Source organism: Macrotis lagotis, chromosome 6 (assembly GCF_037893015.1).
Source record: "Macrotis lagotis isolate mMagLag1 chromosome 6, bilby.v1.9.chrom.fasta, whole genome shotgun sequence".
In the NCBI taxonomy this organism is placed as follows: domain Eukaryota; kingdom Metazoa; phylum Chordata; class Mammalia; order Peramelemorphia; family Peramelidae; genus Macrotis; species Macrotis lagotis.
The window spans coordinates 90,812,006-90,831,563 of NC_133663.1; the positions used below are offsets into that span (position 1 = coordinate 90,812,006).

Sequence of the window (19,558 nt, forward strand, 5' to 3'; positions counted from 1 at the left end):
CAGGGCACATGGTGCTTGCTTAATAATGTTCTTTGAATTGAATTGATGTTGATGAGGTATGACTGAGATGTCTAGTATTAAGAAAGGCACACCAGAGGATGCAGAAGTGAGCTAGCACATTTGTGTTATCCATAGCAATGCGAGGTGCACCATGCAAAGCGACAGGAGGTCGAGAGGGTGCTCCCAGCTCATTTCAGCAGTCAGTTTCCTCTGGCTACCTTGTCAAGAAACCAGATGCTTTTCTTTCTCTTTGAATAAAAAATAAAGGCAAAAGTCTGCACTGACTCACTGCTCCCCTTTGGTGCCCAGAGGGCTTGGATCAAATGAGGTCCTGCTGCGGCTTCCTGCAAGCATGTCAGTTCTGATTGCCAGAGAGATTTGGACAGCGCCGGTGCTGATGCAAGGGGTCCATAAGCCAGAAACCAGGCAGCAGAAGGAAGCGCTGTGCCAGCCAAGCCTGCTTACTTTTCCCCCTCTCATGAACTAGCCCTGTCCTTCCCTCTCCCATTTCTCCCAGAGGAGACCAGGCTGATTAATTGCTCCTACTCCTGTTCATAACTGATGATTTACATCGGTTCAAAAAAACAAAGCACACTTCCTGAAAATGATGATGAAAAGCAATGAGGCTGCCCAGAGGTCAACCAGACTGAGAGGTGCTGCTGATCCCTTTAGCATGAAATGTAAAGCCAGATGTTTGCATCTACCCTGGGACTCTGTTCAACAGAGTCAACAACAAACAGGTATCAAATGCCTGCTGTGCTAAGCATCCAGAGGAGGAAAAGAACATGGGAAAAATTCTATTCTTAAAATCTGAGGATAAATGGGTAAAGTCCCAGTCCTGCCAATTTGGAGCATAAGATGTGGGGATGGAAGGGACCTTATATGTCATTAAATGCCTTCATTTCACAGGTGTGGTATTTGGGAAGAAAGAGAAGAGATGAAGGCAAAGGGCAGGACTTTGGAATTCCTAAATCTAGGGGCTCAAAGAAGAGGAAAAACCAGTTTAGGATACAAAGAATGTATGGTCAGAGAGGTTGGAGAATTTCAAGAATTAGGAAAGGGTAGTGAACTTGAAAACCTTTCAAATGAGTGTTTTTGTCATTGTTTAGTCATTTCAGTTGTGTCCAATTCTTTGTGACCCCATTTGAGATTTTCTTGTCAAGAATATTGAAGAGGTTTGCTGCTTTCTTCTCCAAATCACTTTACAGATGAAGAAATAGAGGCAATCCAGGGTGACACAGCTAGAAGGTATCTGAAGTCAAATTTAAACTCAGAAAGAATTTAGAGTCCTTTTTAAATTTCAATTACCAGTTTTCTAGCCTTCATGTCATCTAACTGCCCCTTTTGAATGAGTAACCTTCCATAAAACATGTTCCGAGAAATCAAGTAAATGTCCTTCAGTTGGGGAATGGCTTAGCAAACAAACTGTGGTATATGTATGTCATGGAACACTATTGTTCTATTGGAAACCAAGAGGGACGGGAATTCAGGGAAGCCTGGAGGGATTTGCATGAACTGATGCTGAGTGAGATGAGCAGAACCAGAAAAACACTGTACACCCTAACAGCAACATGGAGGTGATGTTCGACTTTGATGGACTTGTTCGTTCCATCAGTGCAACAACCAGGGACAATTTTGGGCTGTCTGCAATGGAGAATACCATCTGTATCCAGATAAAGAGCCGTGGAGTTTGAACAAATTTCAAGGACTATTCCCTTTAATTTAGGAAAAAAAACTAGATATCTTATTGTCTGAACTTGTTATTTCTTATACTTTTTGTTTCTTCCTTAAGGATGTGATTTCTCTCTCATCACACTCAATTTGGATCAATGTACAACATGGAAACAAAATAAAGACTGACAGATTGCTTTCCATGAAGGTGAGGGGGTGGGAGGAGGGAAGTAAGATTGGGAGAAAAATTGTGAAACTCAAAACTCAAATAAAATCTCTAAAAAAAAAACCCCAAAAGCATGTTCTGAGAAAGAAGTTCATTCCACCAAGTCTAGGTAATAACTTTCAAATCTAAAGTATCTTCTGGCATTCACCTCATTACCTAGATTTTGTGCATTTCTATATAGACATTTGAGAATATGGATTCTCTTGCTAGCTTCGTAAGTCATTTTTTTTTTGTCATTCTTATGAATAGATTTTGCTCCCCAGCTTCCAAACCAAAAAAGAGAATTCCTTGATACTTGTGCAACTGATTTCCAAACCTTTAAAACTTTTAATGCTGTCTGAGTTCTCTGTATTTGAGTGGTCTGACTCAAAAAGATAAAAACAATCTTACTAGAAAATACTCTTGCACACAGCCTGCCACTGATAAACAGTTCCAGGCTGTCAAGGAGACAAGCTGATCTCGATCTTTCATCTTAAGCATCTAAAAATATGAAGTCAAAGATCCTTGATTTGTAAACATGCATTAGATGAAGTGACTTTACTCTAATGTCCCATCAGGGGTTTAGAAAAGCTTGCTAGCCACTCTTCTGCCACTCAGTGGGAAGCCCCTCTCTCCAGCAAGGAAATTTTCACTCTTGCTGGTCCCAAGTGCAACAGAAGAAAGTAATGGAGAAAGAGAATGGCATTAATAAAAGTCTTCTAGAACCAGTGCTTTAAACCAAAGTAGTGACTAGATTATTGGAGCTTCAGAGACCTTGGCAAGTTAATATGAGAAAACTCTTTTCTTAGGTAAAGATAATCTTGGTGCCCCATGTAATCTTTTCTTTTCTTTGCAAGGCAAATGGGGTTAAGTGGCTTGCCCAAGGCCACACAGTTAAGCATTTATTAAGTGTTTGAGGTCGGATTTGAACTCAGGTACTCCTGACTCCAGGGCTGGTGCTCTATCCACTGCGCCGCCTAGCGGCCCTAAGCAATCATTTTCTTTGTGTACTAATGGGTTTGAACATGACAACCAAAAGAAAAAAAGAAGAGAAAGTAAAGTTTATTTAGTCTAACATAGAAGGAAATAGAGCCTCAGAGAAATTAGAAATGGTTTCTAGATTGATTTATTTATTAGCTCAATAGTTTTTTAATCTTACTAATCCCATCTTTGATTTTTAGGACTGCCAATTTGATGCTCAACTGAGGATTTTTAATTTACTCTTTTTTTGCTTTCTAGTTGCATGCCCAGTTCATTGATTTTTCTTTTTTCCATTTTTCTGGTTTAAGAATTTAGAAAAATAAGATTTCCCCTAAGTGAATTTTGGAGTGTTATCTCATTGAAGTCATTCTCTTTCATGAAATTATTGATGTTTCAATAATTTGTTCTTTGACCCAGTTATTCTTTAGGATTAGGTTATTTAGTTTCCAATTAATTGTAATCTTTCAACTGCCCTTTGAATGGAATTCTTATTGCATTATGATCTAAAAAGAACACATTTAAAATTTTTGCCTTTTTGCTTTTGCTTTTGAGGTTTGCATGCCCCATTTCCTGGTCAATTTTTGTGTAGGTGCCATGTGCTGCTGAGAAAAGGTATATTCCTTTTTGTTCCCATTCGGTTTTCTCCAAAGATCTGTCATACTTAACTTTTCTAATGTTCTATTTCCCTCCTTCATTTTTGTTTTATTTGTTAGATTTATCAAGTTGTGAGAGGTGACAGTAGATGGTGTTATTATTTTTGTTGGCTTTTTTTAACTCATCTATTTTTGTGGGGGGAGGGGATATTTTTTAATTTGACCTCTGCTCCCAGGGTGGAAGGGGTATTAATCTCAAGTTTCTTTGTGCCCCTGGCTATAAACCTTGGCTATTTACCTAGTGCAATGCTGATGTGCTCCTGGGTCCTAAGCAGGGGATCTCTGTGTTTGGTGTTGTAATGAGGGGGTGTGGTGGGGGTGGTGTTTGGTGCATGCTAAGGCATGGTGAGGGTTATCCTTTGTTTCCTTGGTTGTCTATCCACTAAAGGATATCTGGCTGCCCTGGTTTGTACTGAAGCATGTCTAGCTGTTGGTAGATGTCTGTTTGCTCAGAGTTGTGTCAAAACATATGGTGTTCTCAGAGTTGGAGTCCCCTAATTCCCCTGGCTATGTCACAGCAGGTGGGGGTCCTGGTATTGCCATTTATCTGTTCCTCCATACAAGGATTCAGGATCTCCCACTTACCACTGGCTTGCTAGGATGCTTCCTCTCCTGGACTGTGCTCCCTGAGCTGAATTGCTTCTCTTTTACCAGAGTTAAGATAGTTGCAGAGGAAATGCTAGGCAAAGGAAAAATGTTATGCTATCAACAGTTAAAACTGTGTCTTTCTGTGCTGATTTTGTGCTAACAAAATACCAACTTGTGTATTCTGAGAAATGTTATGTTAGGAAAAAACTGTCTTGCAATATCCCTGGAACAGTTTGCTGCCCTGTACCTCCCTGTACTGACCTTGGGTTGATAAAAAACATTTGAGAGTACCCTGTATCTTGTCAGAATTGTTTCCATATCATGTAAAAGTTATCTTCTAGAGAGGCCACCTGATTCTGACATCAGAGACATCTCACATGGATGGGACATAGAGGTCAAGAGGTCACAAAGAATGTTGAGATAACAAACTAGTACCCAGTAATGAACTAACTGTCCTTAACTATTTCTAATACACTTATGCAGATGGCGTAGAACCAGTCCCTCCCCCAAACCTTCCCAATCCTTCCCAGCTTTACCCACTTTATTTGGCTTTCCTGTTAAAAGTTTCTCCTCACCCAACTCCCCTCCAAAGTTGCTATTTCCCTATGGAATAGGGAATTTTGCTTGATGGCATAATAATAAAACTTATATATCCTTATATCTGAGTCTGAATCTCTGATTAATTCATTCACTTCCCTGCTTTGAACCCAACTTCATCAAGACAGACCTTTATCACAGTTCCTCCAAGTTTTCTGGACTAAAAGATTGTTTCACCCGATCCTTTTGCTGGTTCTGATGTTCCAAAATTCTTGAACTATCCTGCACTCTTCTCCTATGTTACAAACTGTCTTTTGGTATTTTTAGTAAGCAAATAACATCTCAATATTATTATGAAAATAGTTTTGACTTCACAAAGCCCCAAAAGGTGGGAACCTCCACAGTTCCATAGACACACTTTTCTTCTTGTTTATTTAATGATTAGATTTATCTAAATCTGAGAGGGGGAGATTGAGGCCTCCCACTAGTAGAGTTTTGCTGTCTATGTCTTCCTGTAGCTCTTTCAACTTATCCTCTAAGAATATGGATACTATCCCATTGAGCACATATATATTCAGTACTGAAATCACTTTATTGACTATGGTACCTTTTAGGAGGATATGGTTTCCTTCCTTATGTCTTTTAATAATATCTATTTTGCAGCTGCTTTGTCTGAGATAAGGATTACTACCCCTGCTTTTTTCCACTTCAGCTGAAGCAAAATGTATTTTGCTCCAACCTTTTACCTTTACTCTATATGTATCTCTCTGCTTCAAATAAGTTTTTTGTAAGCAGCATATTGTAGGATTCTGGTTTTTAATCCACTCTGTTATTACTTAGTTTTAAGGAAGAGTTCATCCCATTCACATTCAAAATTATAATTACTAACTCTTTATTGCCCTCCATGCTATCTTCTTTCTGTTTGTATTTTCCTCATTTTTCCCCTTATCCATATTCCCTAGTGTTTTGTTTCTGAATACCACTATCTTCAATGTGTTTGCCCTCCTATATCAACCCCCTCCCCTTTCTTTCCCCTTTTCCTTTTCCCCTTCTTCCCTTCCTTCTATTAGTTCCCTTTTTCTCCCCCTCCTCATCCCCTCTCCCTTTTTTCCCCTTTTAATGCTTGAAAGGTAAGATAAGTTTCTTAACTTAATTGAGTGTGTCTAAATTAACTTTAAGCCAAGTCTGATGGGATGAAGATTCAAATGGTTCTCACCTCCTCCCTTCTTTTCCCCTCTATTACAATAGGTCTTTTGCACCTCTTGATGTAATGAGATTTACCCCATTCAGTCTCCTCCATCCTCCCATCTCCTTACTGTCCCCCTTTTTAAGGAGGTATTGTTTTTAAATCATTCTATCTGAGTCACAGAACAGTTATGAGTGTCCATCACTTCTGGCTAAGTATAGTCTCTCTAATAGAGTTATAATTCTCAAGAGTTATGAGACTCTCTCAAGTGGGTATATAGTCAGTTTCATCTTATTGGATAGCAGGTTTTTCTTTATCTTTTTTTTAACCTTTTCATGTGTCTCTTGAGTCTATTGTTTGATGTCCAAATTTTCTATTTAGCTCTGGTTTTTTCATCAGGAAATATTGGAAGTCTCTTATTTCATTAAAATGTCCACCTTTCCCCCTGGAAGAGAAAGCTCAGCTTTGCTGGATAGTGGATTCTTGGCTGCATTTCAAGCTCCCTTGATCTTCGGAAGATCTCATTCCAGGCCCTTTGATCCCTTAATATTTCTGCAGCCAGGTTCTGCATAATCCTTACTGTGGCTCCTTGGTATTTAAATTTTTTCTTTCTTGCTGCTTGCAGGAATTTTTCCTTTTATCTGATAGTTCTGGAATTTGGCCACAACATTCCTCAGTGTTTTCATTTTAGGAACTCTTTCCAGAGGGAATCAATGTATTCTTTCAATAATTATTTTGCCCTCTGGTTCCATGATATCAGGGCAATTTTCCATCACTAAATCCTGTAATATTAAGTCCAGGCTTTTATTTCCTTCAATGTTTTCATGAAGGCCTATAATTCTAGGTTGTCCTTTCTTCATCTGTTCTCAAGGTCAGTGGTTTTGCTGATGAAGTATTTTACATTTTTTCTATTCTTTTGATCTTTTGGTTTTGTTTAACAGAATCTTGTTGTCTCATGAAGTCATTAGTTTCCACAGATTCCATTCGTTTTTTTAGAGAAGAATTTTCTTCATTTACCTTTAGCAACTCCTTTTCCAATTGGTCGGTTCTATTTTTGAAGGAGTTTTCCATTTTCTCAAGTGTAGTTTTGAGAGCATCATTTTATTTTTGCATTTGCCCAATTGAAGATCTGAGAGAGTTGTTCTCATTTTATATTTGTCCAATTGTATTTTCCAAGGATTTGTTGCAAGGTGTTAATTTTCTCTTGAGTTTCTTTTCCCAATTTTCCCAGTTGATTTCTAAACTCCTTCTTGATTTCTTCAAGGAAGTCTTTCTGGACTGGAGACCAATTCATAGTCTCAGAAGTTCTAGATCTCTCTGAGTCAGAATCTATTTCTTCTAAGTATTTCTCCATGGGTCCCCTTTCTCTGTCCTTTCTTCATATTTCTAGGATCTTGTGTTGGGGGGGCTGGCTCTCAGAGGTTTTTGCTTTTGAAGATCCTAGAGGCTTTGTTCACTTGGCTTGGTAATTCCAAGGGCTGGCCAGTAGGGAGAGCTGGTTGCTTTCTCTGGAGTGTTTGGGGCCCTCAACAGCAGGATCTGAGTTGACCTTGAATAATGTGCTGAGCCCAAAGACTGGCTGAGGCAGGTCTTCTGGCTTCCCCCAACTGCTATTCCCATGCTGACCCTCTGCTCTTGTCTCCTGGTTCACCCATGGTCTTCTGAGACAGATCTTCTTGGTAGGTGTTCTTCTTCTACTCTTCTCTTTCTGGGTTTTGTTGATTGAATTTCTATTAAGAGTTTTCTTTCATGTTGCTTTTGAGGGAAAAGAGGAGCACTTAACACAGTGCCTGTCTTCTCTCTGCCATGTTGGCTGGAAGTCTATACATGGATACACTTTTGAGAACTGCTGCCTTAGAACATCTCAAAAGACTCTTATAAGACTTGTCATTGAGTCATTTTTGAGTCATATCTGATTCTTTCTGACCCCATTTGAGGTTTTCTTGGCAAAGATACTAAAAGTGGTTTGCCATTACCTTCTCCAGCTCATTTTACAGATGAGGAAACTGAGACAGATAAGGTTAAATGACTTACCCAAGGTCACACAGTCAGCAAGTGTCTGAGGACACATTTGAATTCAGGAAGATGAGTCTTCCTGATTTCAGGTCTGGCACTCTGTGTACTAGTTGTCCCTATGAATCCCTTACCAGAAATAGGTTGCTAAAAGAATATAAGGAATAACTAAGAGGATAACAACTGAGACTCAAGCTCCTTCCTTACTTGCAAAAATGTTAATGTTCTCTAAAGTTCATTATAGCTTTAAAATATATTGGCTTTACAACCTCCTCCCCTTTGCTGAAAGTTACCCATCTTCATTTGCTCTGTATCACTTGCTTCACTTAGAGTTAAACTGAGCAGCAATGCTTTATGTATTTATGAATATATCAGATTTCTTGTGTTGGGGATGGGAGGGAAGGGTCTGAGATGTTGTACTATTTTATTTCATTGGTGCTTTCCTGGAGCTCTTTATTAGTGCCTTGAATACATTCAGAGCCCTAAAATTCTTACTGAATGAATAAAAATAAATAGAAAAGTAAGGTCAGTGAAATAGAGTACATATACAATTTGCAGCAGTAAATAAATATAGTAATCTTGTACCGACAAATATAAAGAGTTAAGATTTTGGGATAAAAATTCCTTATTTGGCAAAAAAAAAATTGAGAAAATAGAAAGCAGTACCAAGATAAGGTCAAAATGGATATATAATCTAGATTGAAAGAGAGATATTACAAGAAAATTTGAAGAACATGGAAATATCATTTATCAGACCCATAGATAACTGAATGATTTATGAATAAACAAAGGACAAAGAGCAGAATGAAGCATAAAATGAGCAATTTTGATTACATTAAATTAAGAAAGAGTTTGTACAAATAAAAAATGTACAAAAAAGAAAATTAGGGGATGGGATTTATGGACAATTTCTCAGATAAAGATCTCATATCTCAACTATATCTAGAACTCTGTAAAATCTGTAAGAATGTGAATCATTCCTCACATGATAAATGGTCAAAGGATATGAACGGGTATCTTTCCAATAAACAAATTGAAACAATTTGTGATCATATGAAAAACTGCACTAAATCATTATTGATTAGAGAAATACAAAATTTAAAATTTTGAGATATCATTTTATACTTATCAGATTGGTTAAAATGATTGAAAAGGAAAGTAGCCAATGTTGGAGCAGATATGGAAAAATTGGAACACTGTTAGTAGAACTGTGAAGTGATCCAACCAATTTGGAGAGCAATCTGGAATTACGATCAAAGACTTACTAAGTTGCCTATATCTTTTGACCCAGAAATACCACTACTTGGGCTGTTTCCCAAGATGATTAAGGAAAAACAAAAAGAATCTAAATGTTCTAAAATATTTATTGCAGCTTTCATTGTGTGGGAAAAGAACTGGAAATTGCAGCAATGTCCATCAATTGGGGAGTAACTGAACGAACTAGCATAGAGGATTGTGATGGAATACTATTGTACTGAGAAATGATGAGTTTGATGATCTTTGAAAAACATGGATAGACATAAAAATAATGAAAATAAGCAGAAGCAAGAGAACATTGTTTATAGTAACAGTAACATTAATAAAGCTTTGAGCAAATGTCATTTTTACTATTATGAATAGACAAATTAAGTACAAAGAACATGCTAACTATATCCAGAGAAAGAACTGATAAATAGACATGTATAGAACAATTGTATATGCATATGCCTCTTTGTGTCTAATGGGCCAGGCGGGAGAGAGAAGAAAAAAGGAGAAAAAAGAAATTAACATGGTAACTTTATTATATATTTTAAAAGAATAGCAAGTTGTACTTAATAGATTTACAGTTTTATTTATAATCATTTTATTATACTGTGTTATGGAAATGTTTATTCCATAAATTAAAAATAAAGGAAATCAAGATAAAAAATAAATAAATCTAAAGGCACATACTGCTTCCTGATCAATAATGAATGGGACTTTGTTTTTCCTTTCTTTTTCGGTTCTCATGATGATGGATGAACTCTCCAGTGATTGAAGATTTCTGTTGTGTAGTAATTTGCCAATATGTCTGAAGAAAAAGTTATCCTCAACATCTAGTGCAAATGTTACCTCAGAGGAAAGTTCAGAAGACCAAAATCATAAGAAGTAGCCTGAAATCCTAGTGACAGAATTAGAAGACTCCTCAACTGATAAAATGCCAAAGCCAAAATTTCTGACGCAAGATAAAATCACTCCTCCTCAGTTTCTTTCCTCAACCCCTTCATCTCCCAGTGCCCTACATTTACACTCTTTTTCTCTTTCTCCAATTAGAGCTGATATACAATGTAAAAGCACAATACCAACATCACCACTCAGTTCATCCAAGTCAGACAAAGGTAAGAAGAATCACTAATAAATTTTTCCCTGGTCTTGTTGCAGCTGTAAGGGCCTCCACAGGTGAAATAACCAATAACTCAGGCAATAACATGACAATCAGGCAAATGTTTGTTGGAAGTCAAGGTCTTTCACTTATTGAAGGGCTGATTTTAATAGCAATAACAGCAATGATGATATATATTCTTGGGAGCTATGGAAGGCAAGTCTTGGAGAAAGAGAACCTGGTTTCAAATCATCTACACATACTAGGGTTTCAGAACAGACAGTCATTTAACCTCCCAGTTTCACAGGCAACTCTAAGACTGTCATTTACAGATAAGTTATGGGTCTGTATTGATGAAGGTAGTCTATTTATGAGACCTTCTCACACTACAAAAGATATGGATAGAGAAAAAGAGAGATAGTATACACAAAAATACAATATAGAAATAGATAATATATATATTCTTAACTGGCAACATTTCTTGCAGTTTTTAAGCTATTTGCTCAATAATAAAAATAGTTTATATTTATATAGTAGCTTTCAAGTCATTTTGCATGTGTTATGTCATCTGATAGATATAACTTCATTTTACTAAAAGAAATTGAATCTGAGAGAATTTAAATGATATACATTATCACATAGCTTATTAGTGACTGAGGTAGGACCAAAAGCTAACTAATTTTTCTGACCTCATCGACAAGACTTACTGTCTTAAGGCTTACAAGCAGTTATTCATGTGACTAATAACTAAAAATTGGATCTTAGATCCAATTCTTCATAGACCTGCCTTCTTTACTGGGGGGATTAAGAGAGTAAAATACTTTATCTACACTAACTGCCAACATTGATGACCATGTGGCCACCACTTGTCACATGGGCAATTGGAAAGTCAATATTTATTTCTCCGTAGATTATTTTGCTACTCCCTTCACAACAAAATTGGTTACTGTTTGGTCCACGATTTACATTAAGAATACAAGCCAAAAATAGTATTTTCTTCTCAGCTTTATTCAATTTGGAAAATATTTTCAATCCATATTTATATGGCACTTTGTCTTACAAAGATTTCTCCTACAAAGACTCAAGGAGGAGGTAAGTAGAAAGGACAAAAAGTAATATTACCGCTGCCACCACAATCATTATCATCATCATTTTAGGGGTTCAGAGAAAATAACTGACTTAGCTGTGGTCATGTTCAAAACTCTTTTTGCTGCATCCTAATTTCTTCATTCAAGGGCTATTAGTATTGTATAGATAGGTACTACTTTGAGGTCAAGGGATCTCTTCAAGGGGTTAGATGGAAAGTAAGAAAATACCATATTCTCTGTGCCAGTCTAGCCTTCAATTGCTCCTCAGAATACTAATATCCATTCTGCTTGCATTCCAAGTCTAATTCAGAAACATAAAAATAACATTCAGAGGTTTTTCCCCTGCACAATGTGGAAGCGGACATTCTTAACATATACCCCTGTGGGCCATATCTTTGTAAATAGATCCCCTGCTGAAGTAAGACAAATACAGGAGTGTCAACTGACCAGAATTATATAAAAAACAGAAATCTCAAAAATAAATGTCTTACTGGTAAGGTAAAGGAAGTTGATAAACTGTAAGATTAAAAATGCCTTTAAAACTACCTCTAGCTATGCCTTGATAAAGAAAAATCCAATATGCACTTTTTAAAAAATCCTTCAAAATTTATAAAACATATTAACTTGGAAAAGAATTTTGACATGATTCTTGATCTTGTCAAAGGATTTACTAAAGCCTTCCTTTATACAATAAAGTCTCCCAGCATATTTTGAATTGTAGAATCTCAGAACTGGAAGGGATCTCAGATATCACCTAGCTCAATCTATTTCTGCAGCAAGAATTCCCTCCACAAAGTTCTTAAAAAGTAGGGATCCAGCCTCCATTTGAAGACCACTACTCTTAAGATGATAAATTCCACTTTGGGACTGTTATAATACCAGGAAGTTTTTTCTTATGTAGACCTTTCTCTGCTTATGTAGACCTTTCTCTGCATAGCTCTGACCCTTAATATAGACTCTTGTCTATATAGACTTGCCTATACAGATTCTTCTCTATATAGATTTGCCTCTTATATAGACCTTTCTTTACAAAGCACTGGCTCTTATATAGATTCTTCTCTATAGAGATCTTTTTCTTTTATCAGTTTTACTCAGTTGTCCCATTTCTGTCTCAATATAATTTCTCTTTCACCTAATAGCCCTCCAAATCAAGTCCTCCTTTAATTTTTCTTTTCACCAGGCAAAACATCATTTGAGATACTGGGCAGTTAGGTGGTACAGTGGATAGAACACTAGTCTTGAAGTCAGGAGGACAGGAGTTCAAATATAGATTCTTCTCTATAGAGATCTTTTTCTTTTATCAGTTTTACTCAGTTGTCCCATTTCTGTCTCAATATAATTTCTCTTTCACCTAATAGCCCTCCAAATCAAGTCCTCCTTTAATTTTTCTTTTCACCAGGCAAAACATCATTTGAGATACTGGGCAGTTAGGTGGTACAGTGGATAGAACACTAGTCTTGAAGTCAGGAGGACAGGAGTTCAAATATAGATTCTTCTCTATAGAGATCTTTTTCTTTTATCAGTTTTACTCAGTTGTCCCATTTCTGTCTCAATATAATTTCTCTTTCACCTAATAGCCCTCCAAATCAAGTCCTCCTTTAATTTTTCTTTTCACCAGGCAAAACATCATTTGAGATACTGGGCAGTTAGGTGGTACAGTGGATAGAACACTAGTCTTGAAGTCAGGAGGACAGGAGTTCAAATCCAGCCTCAGACACTTGACATTAACTATTTGTATGACCCCAGGCAAGTCACTCACATCCAGCCATCTGATCATATAGGGCCCCTGGAACTAGAGGCGAAAGTGAGACTGTGACCTAGTAGAGCACAAACACCCTCATTCAAATCAAATTTAGGTGATTGTCATGGCATCACCTCCCCTGATGTCATGGTCTTCTTCAAAAACAAAGACAAACATCATCAGCCCTTATCTTGAATTCTTCAGCTTGTCAATTCCCTTCTTAAAATACAGGGTCCAGATATTACTACAGTAAGATTGTTACTCCTCTTGTACTAAATATTGTGCTTCTATTAATATAAAGTAAGATAACAATAGTTTTGGCTATCATGTCACCCTATCAATTTTCATTGTTTGCAATTTTAAAAATCCCAAGGTGCTTTGGATAGGAACTGTTGCTCAGCCCTATCACCTCTATACTGCTTAGAGTTGATTTTTAACCCAGTTGGAGGTTGTTATATTTGTCCCTATTAAATATCATCTTAATAAATATGTCCTATTGTTCCTGTTTGTTGAGATAATTTTATAGCCCAATTCTGACATCCCATGAATTAGTTATCCCTCCTGACTCTGTGTCATCTGCAAATCGGGCTATCCTTCCTTCAATGCCTTAAACTAAATCATGGATTAAGATGTCAAATAGAGCAGGACCAAAAATAGAGCTATTGTGACAATCTACCAAGGACTTCTCTCTGGGTTGACATCAATCCTTAATCACTACTCTAAAGATATGATCATACAATCAGTTCCATATAAACCTATTGATATTATCATTTAAACCTAGACTCTCATTCATCGGCTTAAATATCATGAGAGTATTTGCCAATTCATGCTTTATTGAAGTCCAGATAGGTTATAACAATATGGCAGAGACTCATGATTTCACTGGTAAAGGAACACTTGGAATAAGAACTTCTTTCATTGATGCAGATCTCAATCTTTATCTAACATAGCTTTAGGGGGCTTCCTGGGATTAAGGTTAAGTGATCTATCCATGATTACACAGTAGCTGTCAGAGGCAGAATTTGATCCCAGATCATGGATAGATCATATCCACTACACTAACAGCAACAATAACAACAATAATTAATAACAACATTGATGATGTAATGATAACTAGCAAAATATAATGGACAGAAACAGGAGATAAATTGTCATGTGGTGCTTTGAAGAATACAGGGAATAATAACACGTAGAGACACCTTGAATATTAAAGATGGAAGGGACTTTAAAGATCACCTAATTCAAACCTTTCATTTTTCAGATGAAGAATCTGGGGTTTGAAAAGGTCAAATTGCTGATCCAAGATTCCACAACATTCTGTGTGCCTCAGTTTCCCAAGGTGAAGCATAGTTAATAACACCTACCCCCTTCCAACTTCCTAAGGATGCTTCAAACATTTAGAAGTCTTCAGTCTTAAGCCCCTCCTCCTGCCTTGAACCTTAGTTTTCACGCTATTTTCTCTTCCTTGAGCTGCCCAAGGAAACCTTTGCCTATTAGTCATACAGTAGTAGATGAGAAATCTCCTTTCTCTGGACCAATGTAGCTAAGCTGGCTAAAGCAGATATTCTGTTCTGCCAAGGTATACCCTAAACCTACTCAAAGGATTCCTTGTAACCTTTGTTGGCTATGTTTTTGAGCATTGGAACTCACATCTTTTCTTCCCAGAGGTCCACAAGTCACATGCAAGTCAAGATATCACCCCATAATGTTATTGGTCCTCTCCAAAAATGAACAAACAACAGCTCCACACTCACAGCCACAAGTGTTCTTTTCCTAAGAAAAAGGAATGTTTACAGAAATGCCAAGGCAAGGTTCAGATGCTTAAAAGAGTTCCTTTCCAAAAATAGGACTTGAACAATGTTCAGCTTTTCTTGTTGCTGTTGTTCAATCATTTCAGTCATTCTGTCTCTTCCTGACTCCTTTTGGAGTTTTCTTGGCAAAGATATTGGAGGAGCTAGGCATTCCCTTTTCCAGCTCATTTTTACAGATAAGGAAACTGAGGCACACAGGGTAAAGTGACTTGTCCAAAGTCACAGAGCTAATAAGTATCTGATGCCAGATTCAAACTATGAAAGATAAGTCTTCCTAAATAGGCACTCCCTCTGCATTATGGTGCCATCTAGCTATCTTAACCTAAATTAATTAATGATTTCTACTTGACATAGAAAGGAAGAAGTTTATCATGGTATAGTGAAAAAAAGCACTGACTCCAAAGTCAGGGTACAAATTTTAGTTATCTTACTATCCATATGACCTTAGACAAGTCACTTTACTTATCATGATCTTATACATAAAATGAAAAGTTTATTAGATGAATGAATGAATGAGTCATTTATTAAGTGCCTATGGATACAGATAGAAAAATAAGTTAGTCCCTGATCTTACCTTCTAAAGTGGGAGACATCATTTTTGGAGGGCTTCAGCTGCAAGTTAAGATGACCTCTAAGATCCCTTCCAGCTCTGAAATTATGCTTTTATGATTTATAACAGTGGAGTTATCCATATCATTTGTTTTTTTATGTGTGCAAGAAATTCCTGATGTATTCAGGACAGAGACTCAGGTCACCAAAAAGAAAAAAAAAAGTATCCCAGGCTTTAAGGAAAGAATTTGCATCCCAGGTATTTCCTACAGCCCAAAGAACCCATTATCTAGTGGTAGGAGAGAATCTCCTCATGATAACCAAATGGGAAAGCAAAGGAACTTTTGTCTTTGAGATACCCATCATTTCTTGAAGAGCATCTTCTCAGGAACTAATTACTTTATAAGAGAAAGTTTCCAACTTAATCATTTTCAAAGGATCATTAAGTGGAGAAATTCTTGTTAACACAGCACTATCTACTGCCTGGAAATCTGAAAGATAAAATTTTAACAGCAAGCATGTCACTCCTACCCCAATTCCCCAAAATATGACAAAATGTTGTTGCTTTTTTAACAGAAAGATTTCTCAACATTTCCCCTTTTTTTCCCCTCCAGAAGACTACAAAAAAGATTCAGAAGTATGAAAATCGGCACAAAAACACCATCACAGTAATTATTCTCCATTCTATTCAATTCTATATGTCTTTAAATTTAGTTGTGATGCTGCAAGGGACCTTCAGCCAGGAAGTGGTAGAGACCCACACTTTAATAATCAGAAATTATAAGTTATACACAAATGATGATATTTTGAGCATTCATCAACCACCTAAGGTCAAAGTCATGAGGCATTAGGACAGCCAGGGTATAGGAAGTAAAACTATGTCAAGGGGGTCTAATTGTGGTTGTTACCTTGACTATTAAAGTAAGCTGCTAGATAAGGGCTGAGGGAGGGGAATGAGGGTAAGGTCAAATGGTGATGGAATATCATTTCCTTGAAAGTAGGAATTTGTTTTCCCTAAAAGTTAATGCAATTGTCCCTGATATCTGATTGGTACTTTCAAGTCATCTAAAGTCATTAAAAAATTCTACCAATGTGGAATTGGGGCCCCTCTGACTTGGCAGATTTCTGAAAATTATACAAATCATCATATGCTAACTTGCTGACTTAATATTTTCATATGGAGACATGGAGGAATTGTGTCCAGAGAAGCCAAGGGTCATTATGTACTTTTTTTGCATATTTTTGCTGTTTTAGGGCAAAGCAACTTTTTTTTTTTCATAATTGCTGGGACTTGTGAATACCTCATTTCATCTGTTTCATTCAAAGTTAAAATTACTGTTTGAATTTTCTTCCATTTTATTTTTACTATTTTATTTTTTAGCCTTTTTTCACCCTATTCCCTGTTTCCTTATCTTCTCTTCCCACCCTACCACCTTCCACTTCACCTACCTCTCCAAGAGTCTCCCCAATCCCTTCCCCTACCCCCAATCTCAAACCACATACACTTCTAAAAGTCCTTCCCCAACCGTGCCTCCTAACTTTCTCACCTCTCTACATGAATTTCAATCTTGAACTTGAACTGACAGGATTCACTTGACCTTGGGCTTTCCCCTGACAGAAGCTAAGACAAGAAAACTCACCCTTCCCAATCCTAGAACCATCTTTGCCCTGACATGGATTAGTGCATTTAACCATACCTCCACAAACAGGTTCAAATGGTTTCCTTTTCTACCTGTAAAAAGGTAAGATAGAGTATCCTGGGTAATCAGGCACATTCCAGTTGCCCCCTAAGGAGAATCACCCTTTGCCTTCCACTCTGCACAGTCAACATTGTAGAAGCATCTCCCTCTCTCAACTAAGGAGAAGACATGCAGGTTGTAGACGCAACAAACCTTATCAGTCTCCTTCAGTTCTGTCTAGCACACTATAGGATGCACAATGGGGCAGATGAAAAACAAAGGAAATTTAAAACAAATGTCTGCTAAAGAAGGAGCTTACAATCTGGATATTGAGACAATAGGGGAATGTCTCAAGCATCATATTCAATACTCAATCAACAAATGTTTATCTGGAGTCTCTTATTGGCATTCTTATTGTCACTGTGACAAATACAAAAGGCATATAACCCCATTCTTATTCTGTTCCAGTATGTAGGGAAACAGAAGAAACCATTAGCTCCATGTCTCCCATGAGTGGCCTCTACCCATAAAGTTTTAATACAATTCAGTATACAATACAATACAGAAAGACCCTAAGGATCAGGGTCAGCACTACAAAAGAAACATTTGGAATGTATGTTTTTTTAGAAAAGGAAAAAAAGTACAAATGTACTTAGTATTATGACTGTTTCTATGCTTGAGTTTCACTATCTGTTGCATTACTGTGTACACTGGGAGAACAAATTAAGCCAAAATGAGCAATATGGGGTTTAAATCTTTAACAGACTTGACTGACATTAAGAATTTGAACTGAATCCTCATGAAAGATTTTGGATACTAGGAGTACCTTCTGGCACCTAGAACAAAGTTATCGAGGAAGCCTTATGTAAAAGAATAGTAGGAGAACAAGGGGGAAGGATATGAAATACCAAAAATTGCATGGAGGCAGACAGAACTCTCTAGGTTCTCTAAATTACCTGAATCAGGATGGCACCTGGGACAGAGTAAGAGTTGGGGAAAATACTCAGAAATTAGTCCCTAAATTCTTTAATGAAAAATAAGTGATAGAAATGAAACTCAAGACTTTCTTGCAAAGGGAAGGATTGCTGAAGGTTCTGTGAAATGAATGTTTGGGAGAAAGTTAACACCTGAAGAAGGAGAACAAACTGGATACAAGCTAGGATAAGGACTCCATTAGAGCAAATTACAGTCCTTCTCCAGAGTTCTTGAATCCATCTGGGGAAGAACCATTTGAATTATGAATTGTATATGCCATAAAGATATTACAACAGTGGGAAATAGATGGTTAGTGTGAAGAATGAGGAGGATAAATGGAGAAAAATAGGGGATCAGGATTCAATTTGCTTTGCTGTTTGAAATCAAAGGGATAGTATGGGAAGAAAGGAAGGAAGGAAAGAAAAAAGAAGAAAGAAGGAAAGAAAGGAAAAAAGAAAAAAGGGCAAGAGGGATAAAAAGAAAAAAAAGGAAAAGAGGAATAGAAAAGAAAGAGATATGCCCATTCATATACTGAGTACTCTTTTTAAAAGTTTTTTATGTATTTAAGACAATGGGGTTAAGAGTGACTTGCCCAAGGTCACATGGCTAGGCCTTATTAAGTGTCTGAGGCCAGATTTGAACTCAGGTCCTTCTGGCTCCAGAGCTAGTGTTCTATCCATTGTACCACCTAGCTGCCCCACCACTGAGCACCTTTAAGTGAAGAACTGGGCACAATTTATCAGTATTTGAATAAGATCAGATCAGCTTAAGGAAATTAGGACAAAGTAATGGACAGGGGACAGTCCAGACCCTCAAAATCTTAAGTTTGACCTCTTTATCAATTTCCATGTATGATTTCCATCAGGACTCATAGACTCTTATGCAGAGGATGTTGTGAGATTAGTGTGGGTTCTATGAACAGTGTATCTCAGGCAGACAATGTATTCTTGCCATTCATTTTAGAAGCATCTCTAAAATACCTTGGCAATCTATGTACAGATGAAAATGGCTCTGTAAATTAAGAATCTTTTCATATTTGGGTTACAGTACATTAGAAATTCTCTGCAAAAGTCGTCACATCTTAGCAAGGAAAATACTTTGACTCTGGTATATCCAGGCATAGTGACTATCTAGAATGAACAATTACTGGGACCAACTCCAACTATACAAGGTACTAGCAAAATATCACAGGTAGCTAAATAGAATTTGATACCTTAGATACTCTGATGAGTCAGGTCTCCTGTGACAAATTTTATCAGAAACTAGAACCAAGTGGTGACATTGAGCATCACATGAGCACTGAATCTTTCAGCTCAAAAAAAATTAATTCAGAAAGATTTGACTTTGGTGACCTTCAGAACCTTGTGGAAGAAACTCAGTACAAGTATTGGCATGTTCTCACTACAGGAGAGGAATGTTGGGTGTGCCCAAGGAGCATATACAGAATTCAAATAAATAATTTTTGACCTTTTTTGAGATTGACCAGAAAATGTTTAATTATCAAAGATGCAAGGTTGAACTAAAGAAAATGTTAATAGTA

The 19,558-nt window shown here is 37.1% G+C and overlaps 1 protein-coding gene across 2 annotated transcripts in view; it reads left to right on the plus strand.

Annotated features, from left to right (window-relative positions):
- ERICH6B (glutamate rich 6B) overlaps window positions 1-19,558 on the plus strand; it is a 110,503-nt gene that overhangs the window by 15,791 nt on the left and 75,154 nt on the right. For both annotated transcript variants that reach the window (XM_074191695.1, XM_074191696.1), the window contains exons 2-3: window positions 9,845-10,191; window positions 15,979-16,032. In XM_074191695.1, the coding sequence (XP_074047796.1) occupies window positions 16,004-16,032 (29 nt within the window). In that variant the 5' untranslated portion in view covers window positions 9,845-10,191; window positions 15,979-16,003. The remainder of the gene's footprint in view (window positions 1-9,844; window positions 10,192-15,978; window positions 16,033-19,558) is intronic.